A 26,722-nucleotide genomic window follows, 5' to 3' on the forward strand; every position below is an offset into this window, starting at 1 on the left:
AGTATCAGTTAAGCTCCAAAAAACAAACAAACAGGAAAGATAATTGAAATAATATAAAATTAATCTCAAGGCACATCTTTCTTCTATTATTACGTGTATCTGTGTGTCAAAGGGTTTTGTTGATCTGTTCCGGTCGGGTTCAGGCTCCTGGCCCTGTTGTTATTGTTTTTCTGCCTTGGTGTGTTCGGAACGAACTGGCTTAGAATTTGAATCATCCTAAAACCAAAATTTCCTTGCTTTGTTTGTTTTTTAGCGTTGGGGACGACTTTAGTAGAGGAATACAAAAGCTTTGTAAAAAAATAAATTTGGTTAGCCGAGTTTGAGACGCTCCTCTGGCAACTTTCTTAAGTTCGTTCTAATTTACCTCCAAGTTTCCTCCCCAGTCTCAGGATTTAAACATCATGATTAATACGCATCAGCTCGTCTGCACTTTGACACTTTGTAAAAATAATTTCCCTTTAAGCACAAAAGAAGCACCAAAGGGCTTTTTCACAATCTCAAGAGTGAAACAAAGTTTCAGTCCACCAATGCGCGTATTTGCTCGTCAATGCATACTGAGCGCCTAAATCCGAGGCGCAGAGTAAAATGCGGTTACTCTCAAATGTGGTGCGTCCACTTTGCGTCAAAACACTTGAGAGAGCCGAGCGCTGCACGGCAAATAATTCTAAAATAAACGGATTTGATTTGACTTGAAATGACAAAAAGACGTAAAAAGAGGATACTGCGCTGTGATACTGAGCATGCTGTAAGCATGTGAAACATCATGCCCACTGTCACATCACAAACGTTTTTTTTTTGTTTTTGTTTTTTTGTTTTATGTCTAAACATATCTTTGAGCCAGTAATTCGGTGATCCTCTTTCGTAGATTGCATCGATTGACTCTGTCTCATGCTTTGCAGAATAATCGACGCAGCGTATTTTTTCAATTTTTCTTTTTTACAATGAGTTCAATTTTTATATTAGAGACGCAAAGACTCAAATTTCAGGGTACGGTGGGAGAAAACAAGCATGTAGGAACATTTAAAACAAGGCCAAAAAGGATGTCGAAATACCATTCAGGCTTTCGCGCAATTCCCGGCGGGGCTGTCGAACTGCATGGGGCTTCCCGCGCATGCGCGGTAGCGCGCCGCGAGGCATTGAAAGCGTTTGCACGCCTAAGGAGGATTCGTTGAGCTCCTGTCATGCCGCGCCATCTCACGGCGTTTCTCTGAAATGGAAGCGAGCCCTCGAAACACTTGCTTTGTGGCCCCTTTCGAACACCTCTCTCTTCTTCCACCGTGCCCCAGATCTTCAACGGGAGGTCATTGAGTTCAATTTTTTTTTTTTCTTTTGCAGCGATAACGAAGTTTCTTAGGTGTGTGGACACGGAATCCGGCTGGGGTCCTAATATGGGCGGCCAGTCACCTTCAAAAACGATGATTCGTAGAATCGAAAAGATGAACAAAGTAAGCCGACTCCTGGCCACGGTGTTAAGGCCTTGAAACTGCGCGTGTCACAGCTGCCAGATAAAGTCCCTTTTCCGCCTTGGTTGCAAGCAGCGCCACCAGATGTCTCCTCGACAAGTGGCTAATGGCTACTTGTCACGGCACCGGTTTCTCATATGCTTTTCTATGGGACACGTACGGGCTTGTTTTTAAATTTGTTTTCTGGGTCCTCCACGTCATGCAGAACTTGTAACTTGTTCTACGCGTGCTGCTTAGACACTGCTTCGTCATTGACCTTAGTTTGGTGCCCCAACGGCGGCAATGAGCTTCATGAATGCGTTGAAGCGGAGAGCTGTCTCTGGCGCGGTGTTCGAGCCAGCGTCCGTCAAGGTCAGAGCAGGCGCTTAGAGCGGAAAGAGCGGGAGTCCGGGTGCCATAGAAACGAGATACGTTTTTGGTTTTGTTTGCTTCTTTTTTCCTCAGTTGCACCGTCTGCACGGTGGAGGCGCTGTCGGCATAGGCTACTCGGGCGCGTGCCAATATGACTTTATCTGATCAATCGCGTCGCAGCGTTAGCCGTGCTGTGTCCTGACCTATATACATGTATCTTACATCGTGCTCCCGGCAGGGCCGAGGTGACATCTGGAGCAACGCAATAAGTTACACATAAACCCTTAACCTTGTCCCACTTAGGTTCCAGTTAGAACCTGACCTTTTTTTTTGCAAAAAACGATCCGTTGAATAACCAGTTGGAAACCTGGTTTACGTACTTCGTACTTTATAGGTATCAGTGTTTCCTAGAATTTTAAATTTTTCGTAATTATACACCAACGCGCGGTCCTGACGTCACGCAGCTACGGTGGCGCTGCTATTGGCAGTGCGCATGCGCAGTGCCCACACCTCGTGCGGGAAGCGCTCGTTTGCCCACACCTCGTGTGGGCTTGCATGTAAACAGCGCGTTGGCGCCTACAAAGCAGTGTTTCACATCATGAACATTTGTAAACGATAAATGTAAGAGAAAGAAAAAACACTAGTTTTAATTTGAGAACATTAGCGCTTAAGTGGAGCAGGAGTACGTGGATCGACATGTAAGTGGAAGGACATGTAAGTGGAACGACTAGTGTGCCTCAATGCCCTTCTGTTTAGGGTGATGCCATCGTTTGTAGTACCCGATGCCGACAGCACGCGCCCACAGGGAAAATACAAAGAAATCGACAAAAACAAAATGTCGCCGTAACACAGTCAGCGCCACGAGCGCGTGCAGGGACACGCCCTTTCACGCGCTTCAGAACAAAAAATAAAAATAAGCGTTCGAAACAAAATGGCCAGATGTCATCACCCCAAGCAAAGCGCACATGAAGGCACCCTAGGAACGACACTCCCCATGTCATCAACGAGGTCCAGCATTAAAAAAAAGAAAGGAACAGAACCCGCGTTCCACCTATGATATCCGATCCCAATGAAAATCGGATTTGTTCTAAGAGAATATGCGGAACGCTAATTTAACCGGAACCTATATGGAACCAGATTAAGGCTGTGAAGTATCGGCGCTCGTTTTATCAATTTTCTGGTGGGCCACGCCATTTTACTTGATCGGAGCGGGTGCATTGAATACAACCTAGGAAACAAGGCCTGCGCCTTTCCCTCCTAAACGTCATCACTAGTGGATCCACGTAGTGCCGCGTAGCTCGCGTCAGGAACGCGGCCAGCACGCCTCGCAGCGTCTCGCAAAGAGTGCGACGCTACCATGCGGCGTCGGCAAGACAGACGTGTCTGACTCTCGTCGAGCTTTGGCGCTCTTGCCGCTTGGAGGAGGATCGGGGTCCACCAATGATGACGTCATGAACAGGCCTTCTGTTCTAGGGGGTAGCGGCCCTTTTCGAAAGTGCACGCCCTCTCCCAAGCACGCATTCGGCGTTCGGGACGTCTCCGGGTGCAGATCTGTTCGACAGGAGCATTGCGTCAGCGCTCGGCCTCGACTCGGGTCCAATCAGACGCTTCGCGCAGGAACTGAGTCCCAGATTGTGGCGGCCGCCAGTGTTGGCTGATGGACTTTTGAAAAGTGCACATTGAAAAGTGTGTTCGGGCGTAAGCTAAGTCGTATAAATAAACCATTAAACGGAGTGCAGCAAAAGGTTTCTCAAGGTGTCCTTAGGTTGTGCGTTTATCCTACTTACACTTTATGAGTATAGGTTTCACAAAAAAAATTCGTAACCCCCCGGCAAAAAAAGAAAAAGAAACAAAAAATGTTGTTTTCCGTTACTATTCACAGATGGCACAACACACGCTCGCATCTGCTGAATGCTCTCGGGTATTCGCCGCAAAAAAGAAATTCACGTTTTTGCTTTATTTTGTGTCATCTGTGAGGAACAGCATGAACTAAACGGCTTTTGCGATTTTCCTCTATCCATAAAAAAAAAGGAGCATTTTTTTTTTTTTTAGCTTTGGGAGGGGGGGGGGGGGGGGTTGAATTGGCGTTGTTGCGGAGCGTTTTAACGTTTCTGGAGGATGAGAAAACGCTTCCAGCGATTTCAGATAAATTTTTAGGTGTCTGGCAACACCGATCTTCAGCACGAAGATGGCTGAAGGCCTGATCGTGCCGTTGCTTGAAAGCGTAGCCCTCTCGGGGGCTCTAAGGACACTTTGCGTCGGCATAACTTGGCAAGCGCCGAACGCCCCCGTGCGCCAATCGGGGTGACGTGTGGGCATCTTGACACAGCACCCGAAGTACAGGAATCAGCGTTGATGTCACGTCACGTGACGTCACATGACATCACAATTAAGGCATGTCACGTGATCCTGTCATGTGACCTCAAGTTACGTGACGTCTTGTTCTCCGTCTAGATTTATCGGTGAAACTCGCGTCACACCACGTTTTCCCGTTAAATTCACGTCACATCACGTAATTGCCCGCTTAATTTAACAAGAAAATTGACGCCCCATGATATGAGGTTGCATGAAGAAGTCACGACGCAGTATTTATATGTGCAATTACACCAAAGTCTCTACGTACATCCAAAATTAATGTGTCGTTTGTGCTCAACATATCCTGTGCTGTCCGGTATCTGTCAGCATGATCAAGCTTGTATAAGCTTTAGGATACTGTGTTTCATTCTATGAGAAAACCGTCACGAAGGACAGTATACATCGCGTGACAATATGACACCATCTGACACCATGACGTCCGCGCGTGACGTCATATGACACACCGACGTCGTATGACTTCGAAGTCACGCGACTTTATGACTTTAACGTTCAATGACGTCAGACGCACACATGGCATGGGCCCAGCTCAATTACGACCCATTCAGTGCTCTCCGGTGTTTATCAGCACGATCAAGCTAGTGTCGCGCTTTTGAAGTGTGTTGGATATGCAGGTCAAATCATTGTCATCGCGAAGCTTGCCACAGCAGCTGATTTGCCGGCGTTTTTGTTACAGAGACATCCCAGGTTTGCAACGAAGACCAAAGGGTGTTTATACCGCGACTTGACTGGGCGTGATCTCAACGTAGTGTGCACCACGGGACGAGGGGTAAGGCTATGACAGTGCTTGTCGCAGTTGCCGTCTTAAAGCGACACTCAACTATGACAAAACAGATATTTCTAATGCCTGCAAAAGAAATGCATGTCATAACATTCAATTTTATTAAAAAAATAAAAAGAAATAATGGCGTAATTATTACGCTGTCACAATCATTTTGAGTACGATTGTGATATTTCGGCACGTCGACATAAAATGGAAGGAGGTTTTGGAGTCATTCATAGGGAAATTGCAACTCTCCAAACCACATTCGTTAAGTTACTGCGGACCAGTCTTATACGTGTTACTAAAAAACAACAACAACAACAATCGAATACAATTACAGCTACACTTGGTTGAAAAGTATTGAAGTAGATTACTTGATTAGCTAAAAAGCAGAGTAATTGGCCGTATTTAAAAAGAAAAGTAATCGTTAGTTTTTCGATTACTTCGTACTGCCCATCGTTGGATTAGAATCACCAAACTAGAAGGTATCTTCTCAGTCCACCCCTTTTGGCAGATTATATGTCCTCCTTTTGAAGTGTTCGTTTGATGATTCCTTGATAAAAAAAATTGTACCAACAAAGTTCGATATTAGAAAGAGGAGAACAAATAGTAAAGGTTACGAGTAATTGTAATACTTTCAAAAGTAATCAGTAATTGCAATACTGTTCCGATTACTTCCTAATGAATGTCGTGAAATGATTACGAAATTATCCCCAAAAGTAATAGATTACAAGTCATATCATTGCTTGTAATGATTACCGTACAAGTCTGCTGCAAACGCTATGACAAAATAATATTAATCAATAAAAAAAGCGATAAAAATATTTACGCCGGGAGACTCATTCTGAGTGAGAAGCGATTCCGAAGCAGGCTTGCATTTCGACACCTCGTCCCCAAATAGAAGCACGAAATAGCTCATGGCGAAATTGTAACTCCGGATTAGAACGCCCTTTTTAATAACGTAAATAATAAACATTAGGCACGTTATTTAGAGTATGCCTACATCCAAAATAAAAAAAAATAAAAATCCATATTTTTAAATATAAAATCACTCCAGATTCCCTTTATAAAACCGCGAAACGTTAAACTTCTTTTCACCGCATTCGCGTATAGAAACGCTGGAGAAAACGCTGTTCTTTGATTAATCTGAATGGTATTTGTGTTGTCCCGCTTTCAGCTGAAGAACATTGGCATCTGCTACTCAAAGGCGTACCTCCGCTTTAAAGTGATGGTAACTATGTGCCGTCCGTTAGCCTTTCTTTCCGAATTACGCAAGCTGAACTATACACTCTCAACGGCGCGTTTACACTCGCGTATTCGCGGGCGGATCCGCGCAGGCGGAAAGGGGATTTCGGAGCCGGGTTGGCAAAATCGACTCGTCGCTGGAAGAAAGTATGGATGAATCCCGGCCGCTTATATCACCTGCTTCCTCACGGAGTAAAACCCAGGGGGCGAATCCGGCGCCCCCTGATTCGCCATTTTTTGACGCCTCTCAGAAATGTGCGAGCCACCAGCGGGTTAAAAAGTGCACACAGATGCCCGCCTCGAATATGGAGATGCCGCCTCGAGAGATTTCGACGTTTTAAACGCTCCGCCACGCGGTGTTGGGGTGTTTGTATTCGCCACCAAAACTAGCCTTCGTCTGTTTACCGCCGAGCATTCATCGTGAGCGGCGGCCATCGTGTCGCCTTGTAATGTGGTGCAAGCCGCCGCACACTGTCGCCGCGAAGCACACTGTCGCCGCGAAGCACACTGTCGCCGCGAAGCGTTTAACACGCGCCCCAGTGAACCCCGCCGTCCGCCACTGCACCTCCAAGAAGGGGCAACCCCGTCTTCGGAGAAAGAGCTGTCTTCTTACCTCCAACAACAAACAAACAAGCGCCGAAGGGCCATTGTCGCCTTCCTGCTTGCGAAAGAGCGGGACGTTCAAATAGACCAATCAGGGCCCTGGATTTGCTCCGTGGTTTTATTCCGTGAGCAAACGGCAATGCGCGTCCGGGACCCTTATCCGGATTTTCCGCCAGCGAGGAGTTGAATGCTCGCCACCCGGGCCCAAAACCCGCTTTACGGCTGCGCGGATCCCCCCGCGAATCCGCACTGAGTGTAAACGTGCCAAGAAACCACAGTCGCACTGCTCGAACATCATGAAAAAAATAATAATAAAAGAAATGCGGTGTTTACTGTAGACACGGTGGCGGAATATTCGGCGTCCCAGGCATTCTCGAAGCCTGTTTGCTTCGTACATATATCTACCGGGTGATATTTTTTATTCAAGCAGATATAAAGAAAGGTGTCTTCACTGCTACCGTGCATGTCGTCTTCACTATATTTGTTTCTTGAGCTCGGCGCACATTCGAGGGGTCCTAGCTTTAGCGTACTACTGCACTTTTGACGTGCTCAAAGGCGTTCTCAAAAATTGCTGATTTAGTGGTTTTACTTGACGCTAAGAAAATTTCCAAGTATAATCGTATGTTTCTTTTCAACAAATAAAAAGTTAAGTTAATGAATGTTAGTTAACTATTCACCAGGCTGTGACGGTTGTTCCCCCCCCCCCCCCCCCCCCCATATGTCCGCCGAGCTGAAGACATATGTAGTGAAGACGGAATTCACGTAACAGTAAAGAAACGCCTTTTTTAAAAATTTGTTTCGAATAAAAAGAATATCTATATACACCGTGTAAACTAACGCTTCGAAAGCACTTTAGACGGCCCACAAAAGTCGGTTTCTCAACATATCGCGCGGCAATTTACTCCAAAGATGCAACAACCTGGTGGAAGCCTTGGGTAAAATTATTAAATAATAGAAGTAAAAAAAAAAAATCCTGTTTCGGGTTATTTGTCGCGGCATTCGCAGACGATGCCATAACCCAGCTCGCCTAGTTAAATCTGCCACCGACAGATGTCGGAAGCGTCGAGCGCGCCGGCACCGAGCTTAGCAGACGATCTTCGGAAACCTCTCGACGCTTCCGACACCTGTCGGTGGCAGATTTAACTAGGCGAGCCCCTTTCATGACGGCGTCTGCGAAGGCTGTGGCAGGTAGCCTGAAACGGTTTTTTCTTTTTTGAACAAGGTAATGATACAAATATGCAATCATGTGGTTGCATATTTGTAGCAAATTGCAACGCAACACGTTTAAAAACCGATTTCATGTTTCTTTTTTTGCGGTCCGTTTAAGTTGTTTTAGAAGCGCTACTTTACATGCTGGATAGGCCTCGTGCATGTCTGTAAAGAGTGAACAAAAGGTAAGGGCGCAAACGAGCTGGTGGTGGTTAAACATTTCGACAAAACCCCCGAGACTGTGTTTGTCCGTCCCTTTTTGTCCCAGTCTCGGGGTTTTTGTCGAAATCTGTAAAGAGGTTTTTTTGTTGTTGTTTTTTTTGGTACGAGGCGTTATTATTTTGACGGCGATTTAAGAAATCCAGTGCCCCTGGTTTCACGTAAAACACTCGGAAGAGCTAATGGCTGCAATCTACAGAGGGTACACGGCGAATGGCAAAACTAAAAATACGTTTAAACATTAAAAAAAAAAAAGAAAAAAAAATAGACAACATCGGTGGTCGCTCCTTTTGGTTTCTAGGCTAGGTGGCGCAAGCTACCGCCCATTACAGAAGGGTACAGCCGTTAGCATCCATCCCTGCATCCATCCATGGACGCAAAACATGTGATTGGATCCGAGTCCTCGCCGAATGCTGACGCGGCACTCGCGTCCAATAGATGCTCAGAGTGCGCGAAATTTCAGGGACTTTTGAAAAGGGCCTATCGGCACCCCCGGGTGTTTTGCGAAAAAATAAATAAATGACCGCGCGGGATTTTTTTAGAGCGTTGGACACTGTGTTAAATTTTATTTTTAATGCATTTTATCTTTCTTAGGGTGACCGCGAACCGTTTGACTGGAAAGGAAAAACTAATACATCAAAGGTAAGATATCTAACCAAAGTTCTGTTCGGCATCGAAAATAATGTGCCTGTTTGTTCGTAAAAAAAAAAAAAAAAAGACTTTATATTTTGCCTATTTTTCACATGGTGTTTTTTCGTTTGTTTCTTTCTTCTGAGATACCAAACTAGAAAACGAAACTGTTGATAAAGAAAATATTCTTGCCGAATAGCTTTATCGATGGCGGCGGACCTCTCTATACGAGTTTAAGGTGACAATTAGCACATAATAATAATAATAATAATAATAATAATAATAATAATAATAATAATAATAATAATAATAATAATAATAATAATAATAATAATAATAATAATAATAATAATAATAATAATAATAATAATAATCAAGAATCAAGAATAGTTTTTATTTGTGCCCAGGAACAACCTTGCGGTTTTGGTGCTGGCGCATGTAAAAAAAGAACAAAAACACACACACACAAAAAAGGAAAAAGAAAAAAAACAAAAACGGAAGACAGTTTTACATAAAATTCTACAAAAAAGAAGACGCGAGAACTGTGTACATAAAATTGTACAGAAGAACAAAACAAAAAAGTGCACAAAAATTGCACAGAGAAATGAAGACACGAAAAAAATTGTTCCAATACATATGGATGCTTCACTTGGACGCAAACAGACGTCTGAACACTACACATACAGCTCCGTACAAATAGAAACAAGAAATCAACAAGTCATAGAAATACATATGGAAACCCGGCAGTTGATTCAGGAAGTTCATCAAAAGTCACAAAAGAGCTTCCGCACAGATTTAACAAAATCGGAAAAGTTGTCAAGAAATATATCGAGATTAAGAGAAGAGTTATTATAAAGGAGTTCCGCACGAGATACTGGATCAAGTGTATTAACTCTAGATGACAGATAGAAGGTTGACGTTTTTCTTGTCGTCACTCGCGGTACGTGCAGAGAAACCTGATGCAGGATGTCGGAGCTATCTATTTGACCATGTATACATTTATAAAGAAAGAGCAGCTCCGCAGTGTTTCGGCGTCCCTGCAAGTCTTGCAGTCGAATGGGTGAACTATGCACGTCATCAACTGCTTTTGCAAAGTTGAAACGGTGTTTAAAAATAGATACGAATTTCGCTTGTACACGAGAAATCCTCAATAGATTAGAGTGGCACGTCCCACCCCACACAACAGATGCATACTCAAGGTGAGAACGACACAGGGAACAATATAAGGTTAAAAATGTTTTAGGGTCACGAAATTCTCGTGATACACGACACACAAGACCCAGGGTGCGCAGCGCAGACTTCACAATATGCATAACATGACCCTGGAAACGCAAAGCAGAGTCAAATACAACACCAAGATCTCTGATTTCGCCAACGCGGGATAGTTGATTAGTGTTAATTGTGTAGTTAAATGGTACTGTGGCAGTTTTTCTAGAGTAGGTCATGACTTTTGTTTTGGACTGGTTGATCTTCAGGTGATTACGTGAGCACCAGCCAACAAACGAGGTTATATCAGACTGTAAATCCATGCAGTCAGGTTCGCCGCCTATTTCTCTAAATATCTTTATATCGTCTGCATATAGCAAGAAAGAATACGTGGTGATGGCGCTTGCGACGTCATTCACAAAAACAGAAAATAGCAACGGGCCCAGTACGGAACCCTGTGGTACACCCGAAGTTGCGTTATACGTGGAGGAGCAAAACCCGTTCGCACGCACATAACAAACCCTTTCCCTTAGGTAGTCCTCCAGAAGACAGTAAATCGGACCGCAAAGACCAACTGCAGAGAGCTTAGATAAAAGTATACTGTGGTTTACAATGTCGAAGGCCTTGCTACAATCAAAGTATATAACGTCAAGTTGACCTCTGTCGCACACAACCTTAGACGCAGCAGCCGCGAATGCCACAAGATTTGTCGTCGTTGAACGACCAGCGAAAAAACCGTGCTGGTTGGTACTTATCGTCCTTTGAAGTGAAAAAGACAGAGACCTGTGGATGAGCTTTTCAAAGAGCTCAGAAAACGAGCAGAGTAAAGAAATAGGTCTGTAGTTAGAAGCGTCAGTCCGCTTGCCCGCCTTAAAAATCGGGACCACAACAGCAATTTTCCAAATACTCGGGAAAATGCCCGACTTCAGACAATTAATAAAGATAGCGCAAAGGACTGGTGTTAAAATGCAGCCGTGAGACTTGAGTATAGCTTGGGGGATGCCGTCATGACCGGCAGATAGCGTCGGACGCATTGCTTTTATAGAAGTTTCTACAGTAACCTCGTCTATCGCAATATTACTAACTGATAAAGTGTTCGTGCATGGAAGGGTCTCATTAGGAAGTGCGCCAGTATCAACAGTGTAAACCGAACCAAAGACATCAGCGAAAACATTACACACATCAGTTGTAGAGCCTCCGTTCCCTTCTATGACAATAGCATTTTCTCCTGCGCGATCGCCCCTGCGCGATTTAACTCCTCTCCAAAATCTTTTAGGGTTTCGCTGTAGATCTGACTCTACTGCTTCGGTATCTGCCTGCTTATCACGCTTAAGCAATGCCCTGCAACGACTTCTCACCTCCTGAAATTTAGACTCGAATTCAGGACGGCCTGTTTTCTTAAATTTTCTATGCAAAAACGACTTTCTCTTCAAAGCCGTACGGAGTTCAGGAGAAAACCAATAGGGAAACCCAGAGCGTACGTTTTTTCTCAATGGGATAATAATAATAGTAATAATAATAATAATAATAATAATAGTAAATATTATTATTTACCTTGTAAGTATGGTAGGAACTGAGGATACAAAGCTGTCCGAGCAGCTTGACAGGTCCTAGGTCCCCCTCAAGTACAAAGCAGGGATAAGAAAAGTAAAATGAAAAGAATACAATAAATTATGCAATACCAGGTTCTTCCATCACAAAACAAAACAAAAAACAACAAGAAAAGAATTATCAGCAGCGACGTTTGCTTCCACTAAGACAAAGTAAGTAAAAAGATAAACCCACAAACAAAAAAACATCAGAAAAATAAAAAGAAATTAATTCAATTTTTGCATATCTCAAAAGCACACATAAAGTAAAAAAAAAAAAAGCTTTCCAAGCTTTCGTACATTGCGCGAAGTTCAGTGTACCACCTTCAAGTACATATATATATATATATATATATATATATATATATATATATATATATATATATATCAAAATTAACCAGGTGGTAGCTATTTAATAGAGATATGGCACTGAATAACAGCATGGTTACTACACATTTCAAATTACTGTGGCTATGATGGAATTCACTGTGCACATATTTTTATGGTCTATCTAGCGTTTTCTCGATGTGGAAATTACAGGCGCGAGCTGGGGTGAAAACTAGGGCGGCCACACGTGTTTTACACGTTCCCCTGCAGAAGTAATTAAATACCGTTACCCGTTACTTCATCAAAACGCAATTAAAATACATTCCTCGTTCTTTCTTTTAGAAAGTGATTAGGTCGTTACTTCGCTACCGAAAAACCGACTCGTGTTACGTACAAGTCCGGTCTAACCAAAGAAATAAAAGAGCACCACGCGTTTCAGGAAACACAATGGTTGATCAAAATCAACATAAAACAAAGGCTCTTCGGAGCTACTCTTACGGTCTCGGTAAATGATATACATGTATGGAATGATCATGACACCTGCGCTGCTTCCTGGTTCCCCACTTCAATATTATGAGGATTTACTGATGAGGTGTCATATACTGCGATTGCTCTTATATCCGCAACAGAAGGCGGATGCCAGACAGGGAAACATCCAAACACGGAAAGGGCAAAAAAAAAAAAAGGGAATTAGGTGGAAAACAGAGACGCACACGCACACAAAGAAAGATATATTTTTTAAGATGGTGGCGTTTTAACGTGACACGTAAAGTTTACTTCACACCATAAAAAAAAAACAAAAAAAAACATACTTCGTTTAATTTTTTTTTTTTTTTTTTTTTGTAGAACAGGCAAAAAGCAATTAGTGCGACAGTTAAGGTCTTGGGAGTTTCGATGAAGGAGTAATAATAGAGCCGAAATAACGCGAAGAAAAACAATCAAACCAACAAATTCAGCGTTACGGCGTTTCGTTTCTTAAAATGACACTTAGCCCCCACAAAACATGTTAATAAATGGCTAGGTAAAACACGCGTGTCTCACAAAATAAACATGCCGCGAAAAAAAAAATAGTATCGCAATATGCATGGAGGAAGACTCATATTGTATTAGGAGGGAGCGATTCCGGACGTTGAAGCTGAAATAGAACTACGTTTCGGATTCACCGAAACAAGTCTCGCAACGTAAATAATGCACACTTTTTATTTTGTAGGTGAAAGCTTTTTTTTTTTTCTGTGACATATACGATTTAGTTAGGCACGAAAACAATTTTAGACAAAACCCCGAGGCTGGGGGGGGGGGGGGGGGGGGGGGGGGGGAGGGGAGGGGAGGGGGGAAAGGACAACACAACACGAAGTTTCAAACATAGGTGAAATTTCCAATAAATTTCAGCTGTGGTTGTGACTTCGTGTTGTGTTGACCTTTTCATATATATATATATATAAGGGACACTAAAAAAACTTCTTATTAAGATGACGGTTCATCTCATAACTTTGGCATCTGGTTTCGACCGCTAGATAAAAATAAAAGACATGTTTTTTTTGTTATTTCTTTTCTTTTTTTTTTTTTGGGGGGGGGGGGGGGGAAGGTGGGTACCCTGCCCAATAAATTGAATGGTTATCTGTTTTGAATAACATCATCTGTAAAAGAAAATCAAATTCCTGTGGCGGAAGGCGCCCTCGCGTCATATGGCAGGCCACGAGAGTGACCCGCCATCCGACGGGGAAAGAACGAACTACCCAGAATTTTGGCGGGAGTTTTTGACCGAAAGATTGCAATCTGTAGCTCTCAAGTTTCAGCAATGCACCTAGCGAGCGGGTACACATTTGCTAGTCGCTACCCCTCTCACAAGTCATTTTGTTCGCCGCTTCTTTTTTACATATATCTATATCGATCAGATATAGCGCAGTCCCTTTGCCAAGAAGGAAAACAACTGGAACTTATAAAAGAGTCGCTGCATAAACGCTGAACGCTCCCGAAAGACAAGGAGTGGCGAATCCCGATAATCTTATCATAGCTCAACATCCATTGACATTGGAGCTCGTGCGTCGACGGTAGCGCCACCTGGATCGCACTAATGACAGCAGGCGGCCCTCCCGCCTTCGGTGCCCCATCCGTGCAAGCATGTGCAGTGTGCGCGTAAACGTAGCTTTGGCAAGCTTGTAATTGCACGCACTTGCCCGCACGGGCATGCAGAGACACGGCGGCTGTCAGATTCTCCGCTTGCAATTCTCTGTACACCTTTCCACAAAAGTATATGGGGGGAGCGTTCATTGCTGTGTTCGTAATCTGTGTTCGTGTGCTTGTGTGCTCTTCAGGCTTCGGCTGCGCTCTGACTCAAGTTGAAACGAAGTATAGGCAGTATTCACTGGCGGCCATAACGGAGTGCGCTGCTGCTGAGCGCGTGCTGACGGCGAGCTTCCGCAGTCCTTTTGGAGCGTGCATTTAGCACCATCAAGGTTGCCGGTCTTAGCAGGCTAGTAATGTGAGCTCGTTCTGAGCATGCGCTCTAAACACCACCCTCAAATATGGCGTCCAGTGAATACCTCCTATAGGCAGTATTCACTGGCGCCATAGCGGAGTGTGCGGCTGCTGAGCTCGAGCTCACGGCGAGCTCCACCACCATCGGCAGTTCTTTTGCAACGTGCATTCCGCACCAGCGCGATTGCCGATTGCGTTCTGAGCAGAGATTGCAATATTGCTCTGAAAAAGTTATGAAATTTCGTTACTAATTATTTTTCTGTAAACAGCGAACATGTAATTAAACTACATTACAAATTACCGCTGACCAAAAGTAAGGACATTACATTACAATTACATTCCAAAAGTAATTAGATTAGTTTGACATTGCATTACAATTACATTCCAAAAGGAATTAGATTACTTTGTTATCACTTTTCAATACCTTGAGGCAGTAATTTGGGCTAATTTTATTTACGGGATATGTACCACGAGTCCAATATTCCTGTTTACACCGTAACATGCCTCATACGCCTCAACGTGAACCGTACTGAACAGTTATAGTTATAGTCCGTGCCAGTAACTTAAGCCGGCCATGCGAGCTCGTTCTTTCAAGAAGTCGTCATGTGAAAGATTTCCCTTCCGTCTAGCACGCAGTCCGATCATTTTCACCCAAGAACACTAGCTGCATTATTGCGCATTCATTGCGAGGAGTGTTGTTCCAAAACATCCGAAGAGCCCTCCTTGTGCGTCGTCACACAAGGGGGCTGAACGTTTGCTGGACCACGGCCGCTCGATCCCGAGGGGCCGTGGCTGCAGAGGCGTCGCTCGTCGAGGAAAGAAATGGCGCGAACTTTATAAAGTGTGTACTTTCCCACCTGACGGGTGGCAAATTAGTTCGTTTTCTAATTCCCGACTAAACTCTCTAAGGAAAGACAGAGAGGCATACCGCGAGCGGCACCTGCTTTACTCGCTTCCCGTCTTTTTCGACTAAAAGCATCTTTACTTGCCAAGGCTACACAAAAAAAACGATTTGAGGCCTTTATGCGGCATTTCGGATTAACTATTTATTCCGGTCGTTTGTTGTTCGCGATGGTCGAAGCTTGCGGTTTGACCTTGCTTGGCGAAAGAGCAAGAAGGCCGGAAATCTGCGTCTCCTGTTCACAGGTTTCAAAACGTGTTGACCTTACTGGTGACGTGCACGTCACACTGTAGCCTAAAAGCCGTTCACCCCTAAGATGATAATGCGGGGGAAGCTACGTGCTCGTTGGACCAGTCGCAGGTGTATCTTTCGCCACGTTACCACGCTATCGCTCCTACCCACGAGCAGAGAAGGGGTCAGGTGATGAAAGAAAGATGTTTGATTGGTTCTGGTTCGCTGCTAGCTCGTACCGCACTGTCAGCTTAGGGGTGAAGGAAGTAGAGTACCGTCGTAATGACGTGGATCATGATGATGTGACTCCGTGAATCTGTCTTGCCTGTAGTTCGTGATTCTTGGCCTTCCAGCGATTTCTCGACACAAAAGCTTTTCTCCATCTCCTTGGCCTTTCGAGCCTGCCTTTGTGCGTCTGTCGTGTTCCTCGTACGAGGCTTTGCGCTCAGATGTAATTTATTTACTCTGGCTGTTTGTTTTTTCCAGAATACTTCATTGTGCAAAGTATGTTTTTTCTTCTGAGCTCGCAAACAAACCATATAATTTCGGACAAAAGTAATTCCATAGTGTAATGAGTAATTTGTTTCCAAATTACTGCCTGAGAGTAATTCATTAAATTACTAAATTACCTGCTTGGAAAAGTAATTCATTACATCACTCATTACCACAAAAAGTAATTTATTTACAGTAATGTCATTACTGGCATCTCAGATTCTGTGCATGCACTCTAAACATCGCCCTCAAATATGGCGTCCAGTGAATATTGGTCGCCATATTTGCCCAGCATACGATTAGACGCGGAAGGTGTCACGTGCGCTGGGAGAATTGGGCATTTACTTACAGTGTTTCCGCGCCAATCAATGTGTTTTGGTCTGATCATTCGGAGCATCGTCGCTTGCTGGGATCCTTTTGTAGCTCGCAGTGATTGGCTATCTGCGTGTTATGCTTGTAAGTGAACGCACAGGATCTTTAACCGAGATTTCGTTCTTTGGGTGTGTTCGATTCCGATAAGGGATGGACCGTCACGGACAGATGCGATGTCCCAGAAGCAGCGTAGATAATAGGGAGTTTTAGTAGACCTTGTTTCCCCTTCCGCTAAGCCCGTCCGCTATCCGGAACTTTCCAGCCAAAGCCATCGACAGGCAGGCGCAGTGGCGGTTTCTTCGTTGCGAAAACTCGACGAAAACTCTACGATCTACGAAAACTCCCCAATAGGGAGTATTTGTAGATGGTTTTCACTGTCCCGCAAGGTTCTCCGCAACCGGCTACGATGCCCGGAACTCTACAGTCAAGGCTATGGGCGCGCAGGCGCAGTAGGGGCTTCTTCGTTCCGGAGGGCTTAGCGGACGGGGGAATGCGGTCTACGGAAACTCCCTAATTTTGACCCCGAACTTAATGGGAAAGGTTTTCCGCTAAATTTGAGGGACAACCTTTCAGTTGGAGCCTCGTCTCGTCCCAGAACTCGAAGGCCTCTCCGCTCACTAAGGTTTGGCAGGAGCCTAAAGATTTTCATCTTCGTCTTGGATTTATTTATGTTTTCCTTCCGAACCATAATTTTGAAATATGTCTTTCAATCTACTTGCAGGGTATCCTTTATCTCAGACGGATGAGGCGGCTTTTGGAGAGAGTGGAGGTAAGTGCGGCGGCTCGCTTTTCAACATTAAAAGCATCGAATGATTTTTAACGGAGCCCCCAATCCCACACTTTTGTTCGTCCGTCCGTCGGTTCGTGCATTTTCGGATAAACTTAGCGATAAAATTGAAGTCACGTGGCTCGAAGTCCACCGATACACAGATTCAGTCTTGTGGTTCTCCTTGGGGCCACTGCCTTTGGGAGTACCACGTTCGCGGCGAGACGCTCTACCGCGAAGCGGGTTCGTACTCGCGTGGCATGCTGCTCGTTGAGCGCAAACAGACACCAGTCACGTTGGTAACGGTGATAAACTGTTTATTTACAATGAAACAAAATAACAACAAAACAGCGACTATAAGCTGGTGAACGCCGTCGGTGTGGAGATCGCCCACGGCCGAACGGTCGTTCACAAAGGTACAAAGTACGGGGTAAACGCTCACCGGTGCGCCGGAAGGGTCCCCGTTGTCGCCGCCGCCGAATCCCAGGAAGAAGAGAGAAGCGAGACTGCTGTCCGCTGGTTTTAAGATAACGGCGGGGGCGAAGTGGCCAATCAAGGAGCGACACGTCGATCTCCTTTGTGCGGGGGTTCGTTACGGAAATCGCCCCAAGGGGAGAGAGGAGGAAGCCACTCACAGTGGTAAGCAGCGCCGCCTCTCGCTACGCCAGCGCGGCCGCCACGGCGCGCCAAAACGCTGACGCGACAGAATGTTGAGGGATCACAATCCCCTCACTCCCCCCTCCTTAGCCAATAGTCACCCGCAAACGGGTGGACCAACACAAACACACAACAAGACTAAAATAATAAAAAAAAGAACAAGGCCGCCAGCGGCTACAACTACACGGGAAACAACAGCCCGGCTCATAGGTCCATGCTTCAAAAGTTCGTCCAGCGGTCCCTCACCAGCAGTACAGTACAGCTCCCAGCGGCAGTCGCTCCGCCACGTCATCCTGTGACGGTCGCGCACGTAGCGGGTCACCTCCTGAGCGCCCCGGCCGGGGTAGGGCGTCGAGCCCAAAGTGACGATGTCCCACAGCAGTAGTCCGCCGAACGCCCAGACGTCGGACTTGAAAGGGGAAACCAGGAGTTGCACGCACTCCGGAGCCATCCACCGCACCGGGAGGGCGCACTTGGACACTGGTGGTAGAGGTCCGTCTCGGAGTCCATAGTGCTCCTGGAGAGGCCGAAGTCGGCGACCTTGTAGCAGCCGTGTTCATCGACGAGCACGTTCCAGGCGGCCAGGTCCCGGTCGATTATCCCTCGGCTGCCGATGTAGTGCATGCCCTACGAGCCCTGCTGAGCGAACTGCGCCAGGTCCCTGGGTCCCTCGGCACTTGTTACGGGACGAACGGGAACAGCTAGTCCCTGGTCGGCGAGCTTTCCGACCGCTGCGCGGGTGCCGAAGATGACGAGTGGGCAGTCGCTGGCCGGATGTCGATCTTGACGGCCCACGAAAACGACGGGTTACTGGTTTGGCCCGCGGCCGGCTGGGGTAGAGGGGCTGCCTGACGAGTCACGCCCAGCCGTGGTCCCTGGACACCGCTGAACTGCCGTAGCCAGGAGACAGCAGCAGCTCCCGAACGACGCGAAGCAAAGGCTGGAGGTCCTCTTCGTAGGTGCGGAACGTACTGCGGTAGAATGACCACTTGGTCTCCGACCGCTTGTGACGACGCTCGCACCGCGCTCTTGCGTTGACATGTGGCACACGTGAGCGTAGGTGGCAATAACTGACCAATGGCAGTTACGCGTACCCTTTCCCTTGGAAGCCGTGTTTGGGGGATTCCCCTACGGGTTCATCCGGGAGCGAACGCCGAGGTGACGTATGGAGGTCACTGCTTGCCAGTAAACAATGGTGTCTGGCGCGTTCGCGAAGGCAGCAGGTGTATTGTGCTTTGCACTTCCCTTAATGTGACATTTCGCCACTTACAGAGGCTGCCTCTACGAAAACTTCGGATAATAGTTCCTCCGTCTACGCAGATTGTAGCGAGACGCCTGTTGTTCATCGTCGGCGTTATCTCGCGCTGCGTGTGCATGTTTCTGCGGGGGCTGAGTTTGCTCGTTGGCCCCGTTTTCCCTCTCATGGTAGGGTTTCAGATCGCACACATGTACCGGCCCACTGACTTTTCTTGATTGCAAGTTTGTCAGCTTGTACACGAGTGGGGAGAGAAGTTCCTGCACTCGGTACGGGCCACACCACTTCGGAGCCAAAGCGGCCGAGAAGCCTTTGCTGGCATCACTCAGAACATGGTTGCGTCTGAGGACGAGATCGCCCACTTTGTAGCGGAGATCTCGATGCGAGCGGTCGTACTGAGCTTTTTGTTTCGCTCGCGCTACCCCGAGATTGCGACGCGCCTCTGAGAAGGCTTCCGTCATCCGAGTTTGTAGCTGTCGCGCGTGGTCCGTTTGCGTCGGCTGCGCGTTGTCCACCCCGGCGCTCCCCCCTAGGACACGGTCCATGGGGTTCGGAAGCTCTCTCCCGAATGTGAGGAAAGCGGGGGTGAAACCCGTCGAACGGTTGAGAGTGGTCCGAAGTGCGAACCCGATCTCGGGGATATATGAGTCCCAGTCACGGTGCCTTTCCGCGAAGGCGGCCAGCATTGGTTTGATGTTTCTGTTACATCGCTCCGTGATGTTCGACTGCGGGTGGTATGGCGTGGTTGTTTTGTGCTTTATGCCAAGGGCCTTGCACGCGTCCACGAATACCTTCCCGACGAAGTAGCTCGCTCGATCAGTCAAAAGAGCTTCGGGGAACCCAAAACGGGTGAAAACCTCCATGAGCTTCTCCGTGATCGCTCGGGCTGTCAGCTTACGGAGCGGAAAAAGTTCCGTCCATTTGCTGAAGTGGTCAGTTACAACCAGTAGATACTGGTGTCCTTTAGGGCTCCTCGGTAGGGGGCCGACCACGTCGCAGGCTGCCAGAGACCATGATTGCTGGCTCGGAATCGGTTGCATTAGGCCCGGGGGTTTGCCGCCTCTTGGTTTGAAGCTTTGGCAAGAGTGGCAGGTGCGGGCATAACGGAAAACGTCCCGTTTCATGCCCGGCCAAGTGGCGATGCGACATAACTTTGTGTAAGTCTTGGAGCCGCTCGCGTGTCCGGCCAAGTGCGAGTCGTGATAGTAGCGCAAAACTGCGTTTCTCAGACTGCGGGGTACCACTACCTTGAACGCCTCGTCGGAGTCGTTCTCGGAGGGTATGTACGTCAGCAAGAGCCCGTCATTGCTCAGCAGATATGAATCCTCCGATACCAGATACGTCCCGGCACTCGGCGCCTACTACAATACCAGTAGTGTTGCGCCCGGCGGTCGCACCACCCGCCTCCACGGCGTCCGACTCTTCCGCGAGTCCGTCGATCACCTTTCGACAAAACGGATCATTCTGCTGGGCTTTCAGAAGCTCTTCTTTGCTGAACACGATTCCCACGGCGCTCACTGCGTCTAGGTGGTTGATCGTCTCGTCCGGGGTGGTCAGATGTGCTGCCTCCCTTTGGGACTGAGTCACGGCTTCGCCTGACAATGTGGATGTCGTTGGCTCGGCCTGGGTCTTTGCGGAAATTTGTGTGCAGTCTACGGGGGCTCGTGACAATGCGTCCGCCACCACGTTTGTGCTGCCTTTCCGGTACCGCACGACGTAGTCGTATTTTTGCAGCATCAAAGCCCATCTTGCCAAGCGACCAGCGGGTTCGCGAAGTCGGGAGAGCCATATTAGGCTTTGGTGATCTGTTTCGATCACGAAAGTGGTCCCGTCGACATAAATGTCGAAGCGCCGGAGTGCAAAGACGATGGCCAAGCACTCTTGTTCGCATGTGCTGTAGTTCCTTTCAGCTGGCGTCAACGAGCGGCTGGCGAAGGCCACCGGTCGGAGTACACCTTCGTGCTGTTGGAGCAGGACCGCGCCCAAGCCAAGATTGCTGGCATCTGTTTGGATCAGAAAGGGCTTGTTCAAGTCGGGTAGCTTGAGTTCAGCTGTGTCCGCGAGCGCTCGGGAGGTGCGGCGAAAGGCCGCTTCCTGCTCGGGACCCCAGCTCCAACTCACGGACTTTCGCAATAGGCGTGTCAGTGGTGCTTGAAGCGTCGCGCAGTTTGGGATGAATTGGCGATAGAAGTTCACCATTCCCAGGTAGCGACGGAGGGAGCTCACGTCGGTTGGCGCCGGAAACTCCAGGATTGCCTTTAGTTTGTCGGGATGTGGCGCAAGGCGCCCGCGATCCAGTTCGAACCCGAGCAAGGCGATGCGGGTTTCGGCTATTTGGGCCTTTTCGGGGTTCAGGGTCATTCCCGCGGCTTTTAGCCGGTCGAGTACGTCCTCGAGATGACGTAGGTGATCTTCGAAGGTGTTGGAGTAGACGACAATGTCGTCGAGATAGGCCATTGCGTGTTTCCATTTGGCTTCTCCCAGTACTCGGTCGATCAATCGCTGGAACGTCATAGGCGCTCCGCACAGACCGAAGGGCATTCGTGTGAATTCGAAAAGCCCGCGGTGACAACAGAAGGCTGTTTTTGCCTCGTCACCTGGCTCCATCCGAACCTGGAGGTAGCCTCGGCTAGCGTCCAGGGTGGTGAAGTACCGCGCACTGCCCAAGTTGGACAGAATCGAGTCGATGCTCGGTAGCGGGTAGGCGTCCTTTCGTGTGACGTCGTTCAGACGGCGGTAGTCCACGCAAAGACGTGAGCTGCCGTCTTTCTTCGGGACCAGCACCACGGGGAATGCCCAGGGGCTGTTAGATCGCCGGACAACTCCGGTGTCGATCATTTCGTCCAGGGCACGGTCGATGGCTTTTCGTTTAGCCAAGCTTACGGGTCGCGCGTTCTGCCTTCTTGGCAGTTCGTCGCCCGTGTCAATGCGATGTCGCACTTCGTTTGTGCAGCCCGGTCGGTCCGTGAACATTGCGTCATAGCGGCGCAACAACGACGACAGTCGGGCTTTTTCTCGCCCTGACACGCTGCATGATTGCGTGAGCAGTGGGTGCGTCATTTCCCCGATGGGGGCGGCGCTTGCTGCCATCGGCGCTGGACTCGCTGTCTTGGGGTCAATGACCCGGTTTAGGGAGTCCTTCGCTTCCTCTCGACGGCTCGTCGCGTGCGCCAATGGTGGCGTTGGCGGTACGGCCGGGGGTTCGCAGAAGGGTTTCAGGGGTGCAAACGTGCCCTCCCGATAGCCTGCGCTGCTGACGTCGATTACAATGCCTGTTTTGGCAAGGAAGTCTCTGCCCAAAATAATGGGCACCGATAGGCCAGGGAGATGAACGAAGCGTTGTCGTCTTACTCGATTCTCCCATCTCGCGACCAGCCGCGCGGTACCAGCCGAAAGGGCGGTTCCGCAGGCTAGGCGAAAGGCAGTGTTGCATTCTCGGAGTCGGACAGAATTCTGTCGGAGGTGAGTCAACACTTCGTCGCCGAACATCGAAGCGCTTGCTCCGGTGTCGAGGAGTGCCTTGAATGCCTTGCCGGCGATCGTTACAGAAATGAACGGGGCCGGCGTGCCGGTCGGGAAGCCTATTCTGTAGGCGGTCGGCAAAAGAGTGGCCATGGAACCCTCTGATTCTTTGTTAGCCACCGGTCCGTCCGTCCAAGGGCCGTTTACCGGTGGCTTTGCTCGTTTCCCGCACGGTGCGATTCCGTGTTCGGCCGCTCCGGGCACTGGCGAGCGAGATGACCGGGGCGATTGCACCGAAAACATCTTCTGTCGTCACCTCGCTGGGGGTTCCGCCGTGCGTTTTGGTTTTCGCCGGCTCTGTCGTAGCGTGCATTGGCTCGCTGAGATTGAGGGATCCTCGTTTCCTCCTGCCTCGCTGCCTCGTTGGGGCGCGAGTCGGTGGTTCTGAACTGCGGCGTCGGCCGGCTTGTTCGTCTACCGTAGGAGTACGGGTCGAGCGCACGATCTGAGATTGCGTACGTGTCTCGGCCCCGATCTTCCGCATAGTTTGCGGAATCGTAGCGCCTTGGTGCTCGAGATGGCGTGTCCCCGCTCCACGCGCAGCGCGGTTCGAGGGCCGCTGACGCTGGAGGCGGAGGCCGGTACGCACGGGCAGCGAGAATGTCACCCTGAAGGCGCCGGGCCTCGGAGGCGAGCTCGTTCAGGTCGCGGAAACGGCTGCCTCGAAGATACGCAGCGAAAGTCGGATGGCTTTGGCGTATGACGCGTTCCACTCGCTCTGCATTGGGAGCTGAGGGTTCTGCGAGCTCGAAGAGCTCTTGCATGGCTCGTACGAACTCCAGCAGGGACTCGTCCGGATGCTGGGTTCGCTGTTCGAGCTCCCGCCGCATCCTTCTCTCGTAGTCGGCGGGAAGGAATTCGCGGCGGAACGCTTCTCGGAACTGATCGAGCGTTCCGGGTTGGTCACCGACAAGTCGGAACCAGCGGGCGGCTTCGTCGACGAGCGCGATTGGCAGAATGCGCTCAAGTATTTCACGATCGGACATTCCCATCGCGCGTTGGTACTTCCGTAAATCGTTAAGGAAGTCCGTAGCGCTCGCTTTGTCTGCGTAACCCCGATAAGTCGGGACGGGAATCCGGACCGGAGGTCGTTGGGCCTGTGGTGCGAGTGTTGTCGTTCGCAACGCACCTGTCAGACTCTCAATCACACGTGCCGCGTTTTCGAGCAAGGTGTGGTGAGGCGCCGCAGCGGTTTCTCCGTGGGGAGACCGGTAGGCTTCGCTTTGTGCCGGCGGCGGAGCACGTGCGTTCAGGGAAGATCCGGGAGCGATGGCGCCCGTCCGCAATGGCGTCGGAACCACGCTCGGCTCCAGGCGTGCGCCGTAGGGCGCTTCTCGTTGGAGGGTTGGCATTTCGGCTTCCCGTTGAAGTGGGGGCCGCGCGAATGCGTCGGCCGGGGTCGCCAGCGTGAGCAAATCCGAGAAGTCGGTCTGCATTGTCACGGTAAGCGCTGGTTGCGCGAGGACTCGTCACTCGGCAGCAGTCGCCACACACAGACGTACCAGGGTTCTGGTCGTCAGCCCTTTTGTTGGGCGCCAAATTGTGGTTCTCCTTGGGGCCACTGCCTTTGGGAGTACCACGTTCGCGGCGAGACGCTCTACCGCGAAGCGGGTTCGTACTCGCGTGGCATGCTGCTCGTTGAGCGCAAACAGACACCAGTCACGTTGGTAACGGTGATAAACTGTTTATTTACAATGAAACAAAATAACAACAAAACAGCGACTATAAGCTGGTGAACGCCGTCGGTGTGGAGATCGCCCACGGCCGAACGGTCGTTCACAAAGGTACAAAGTACGGGGTAAACGCTCACCGGTGCGCCGGAAGGGTCCCCGTTGTCGCCGCCGCCGAATCCCAGGAAGAAGAGAGAAGCGAGACTGCTGTCCGCTGGTTTTAAGATAACGGCGGGGGCGAAGTGGCCAATCAAGGAGCGACACGTCGATCTCCTTTGTGCGGGGGTTCGTTACGGAAATCGCCCCAAGGGGAGAGAGGAGGAAGCCACTCACAGCGGTAAGCAGCGCCGCCTCTCGCTACGCCAGCGCGGCCGGCACGGCGCGCCAAAACGCTGACGCGACAGAATGTTGAGGGATCACAATCCCCACAGTCTTCACGCTACATTTTGCGAAGGCAGTAATGCCACGTGACTTTCGGTTTCCCGCTAAATCGAGGTCACGTGACCTCATACGCCAATTGAATTTCACCTCTAATTTTTGAAATCCCGTGACTCGTTGTCACGTGACCTATATATATGACTAGTTTATTTTTCCCCGCCAAATGTGGCTGACAACTTGATGAAGTTATATGTCTCAGGTTATATATCTCACACCCTGATATGACTGTATGCATGTCTTCTAAACAGGTTTAAATGGTATCTCGTTAAAAACTGCATTTCATGCATTACAAAACTTCAATAGTAAAGGTCTCTGCGAAATTTTAATGCGAACGCATTAACTGTCCCATGGAGCAGAGCCGGCCTTGTCTGTAACCGCGAAAAACGGCAGAGAAATTCCCTCCGCGCCGTGACCGCGAACAAATGGCTGAGAAATTCCCTCCGTGAAACGGCTCTTCAAATGGCTGCGACGCGTAGTTCGAAGCAACGCCACACATAGAAGCCCTCTCAGCGCCGGTAAGAGAGAGAGGGTGGAGCTCGCGCGGCTGTTGTGTTCTACGCTATGCTTTCAGCCATGTCGCGCCCCACACTCCCGCCGGCGCTTCCTCTCGTCGCCGAGGGCACTAAGGAGTGTTCATCGGTGTTCAATTGCACACTTATGCTTTCGCATTTACAACTCATAAGAAGTGCTTAGGTGTCATCGGAAATTTTCTTTTCTTTCTCTTATGAACAGGCGTGCGTCATGAACGACTGGGAAATCGAAGCAATGATCATGCGACACCCAGGAGGGCAGAGGGCCCACGAAAGAGACGGAGGAAGGAACTACGACAGGAAGGAGGCGACAGGCGTCCCCGTCGTCGCAACTCCGGCTCAAGCTCCTTAAAAACCGCCGGCGTGAACCATCCCGAAGAAGAGGCTTACTCCAAACGCCCCGCACAGTTTGAAATAAATAGAGAGTTTTAGAATTGCGTATATATATATAGGAACAAACGCAAGCACTGTGCGTTTGCGATAGTCTGGCGTGTTCCATGCCAAACTCCTTCTGCGTTCGCACACCAAGATGTTTAACCAACACGCTCTCCTAATTCTATGTGCATCCGGGTCGTTGCCATGCGCAGTTTAGGGGTCCGCGCACGCTCAGTGTGGAACGCGAAACGCTAACGCAAACGTAACGGTGCTTGCGTTTGCTCGTGTACGCAATGAAACCGTTTACGAAACTTCAAAATGAGGCGCAGATAATGGGCGGCGGCCATTAGCTGGTCATCCACCGTGAGCACGCGTTGTACACGAGCGCTTCGTCAGCATTCGGAGTGTAGATCGATACGCATTCGCCCACGAGTGCTGCGTCAGTGCTCGACGAGAACTCGGAACCAATCACGCGAGCCTGGCGCCGGAAGCGACGAAACGAACTAATGGCGGCTGCGCATAATATATGCCTCCTTTCACAATTTGCTTTCCTGCTGCTTACTTTCCTACAGAACACAGAGACAACCAATCACGGCCGGCAATAGGAGGGTACCAGACTACCAGCGAACGACAACGTTCGTGGCCTTGTCACAAAAAGAACTTTACTTTTTAAGTCGCGATCTTTAACGGTCCTTAAGGGGTATTCACACGAGGGAGAAATCCCGGGGATTTCTCCCCGGCACGCGCATCCCGCGACGAAAACGACAGGCTTTCCGATGTGCAAAAGCCTCGCGTTTTCATCTCGTGATGCGCGCGTGTCGGGGAGAAATCCCCGGGATTTCTCCCTCGTGTGAATACCCCTTTAGATTCGGTGAATATTTTAAACGTAAACTTCCTCTTTCTTTTTTCTACCGGAATTTCTATTCACGTCGTCCCAGGACTCAATCGATTTCAACGAGTCATTTAAGCGACCAGCTTAAAGCTTGGTATTCTTAGCAATCCATTTTCAGGCAACTCAAGCTATAGCATATGTTTTTGCGGGTTTTCATTATGCATG

General features: G+C 48.8%; 1 protein-coding gene across 1 annotated transcript; it reads left to right on the plus strand.

Annotated features, from left to right (window-relative positions):
* Positions 1-1,374: 1,374 nt before the first annotated feature.
* On the plus strand, positions 1,375-25,699 carry LOC115327488. Its single transcript, XM_029988506.2, has 6 exons — positions 1,375-1,445; positions 4,864-4,956; positions 6,128-6,181; positions 8,821-8,868; positions 17,174-17,221; positions 25,493-25,699. The coding sequence occupies exons 1-6, from the start codon at positions 1,389-1,391 to the stop codon at positions 25,640-25,642; spliced, it is 450 nt and encodes a 149-aa protein (XP_029844366.2). The 5' UTR covers positions 1,375-1,388; the 3' UTR covers positions 25,643-25,699.
* Positions 25,700-26,722: the final 1,023 nt, after the last annotated feature.

Source organism: Ixodes scapularis, unplaced genomic scaffold, assembly GCF_016920785.2.
Source record: "Ixodes scapularis isolate PalLabHiFi unplaced genomic scaffold, ASM1692078v2 PGA_scaffold6__148_contigs__length_123643588, whole genome shotgun sequence".
Classification (NCBI taxonomy): domain Eukaryota; kingdom Metazoa; phylum Arthropoda; class Arachnida; order Ixodida; family Ixodidae; genus Ixodes; species Ixodes scapularis.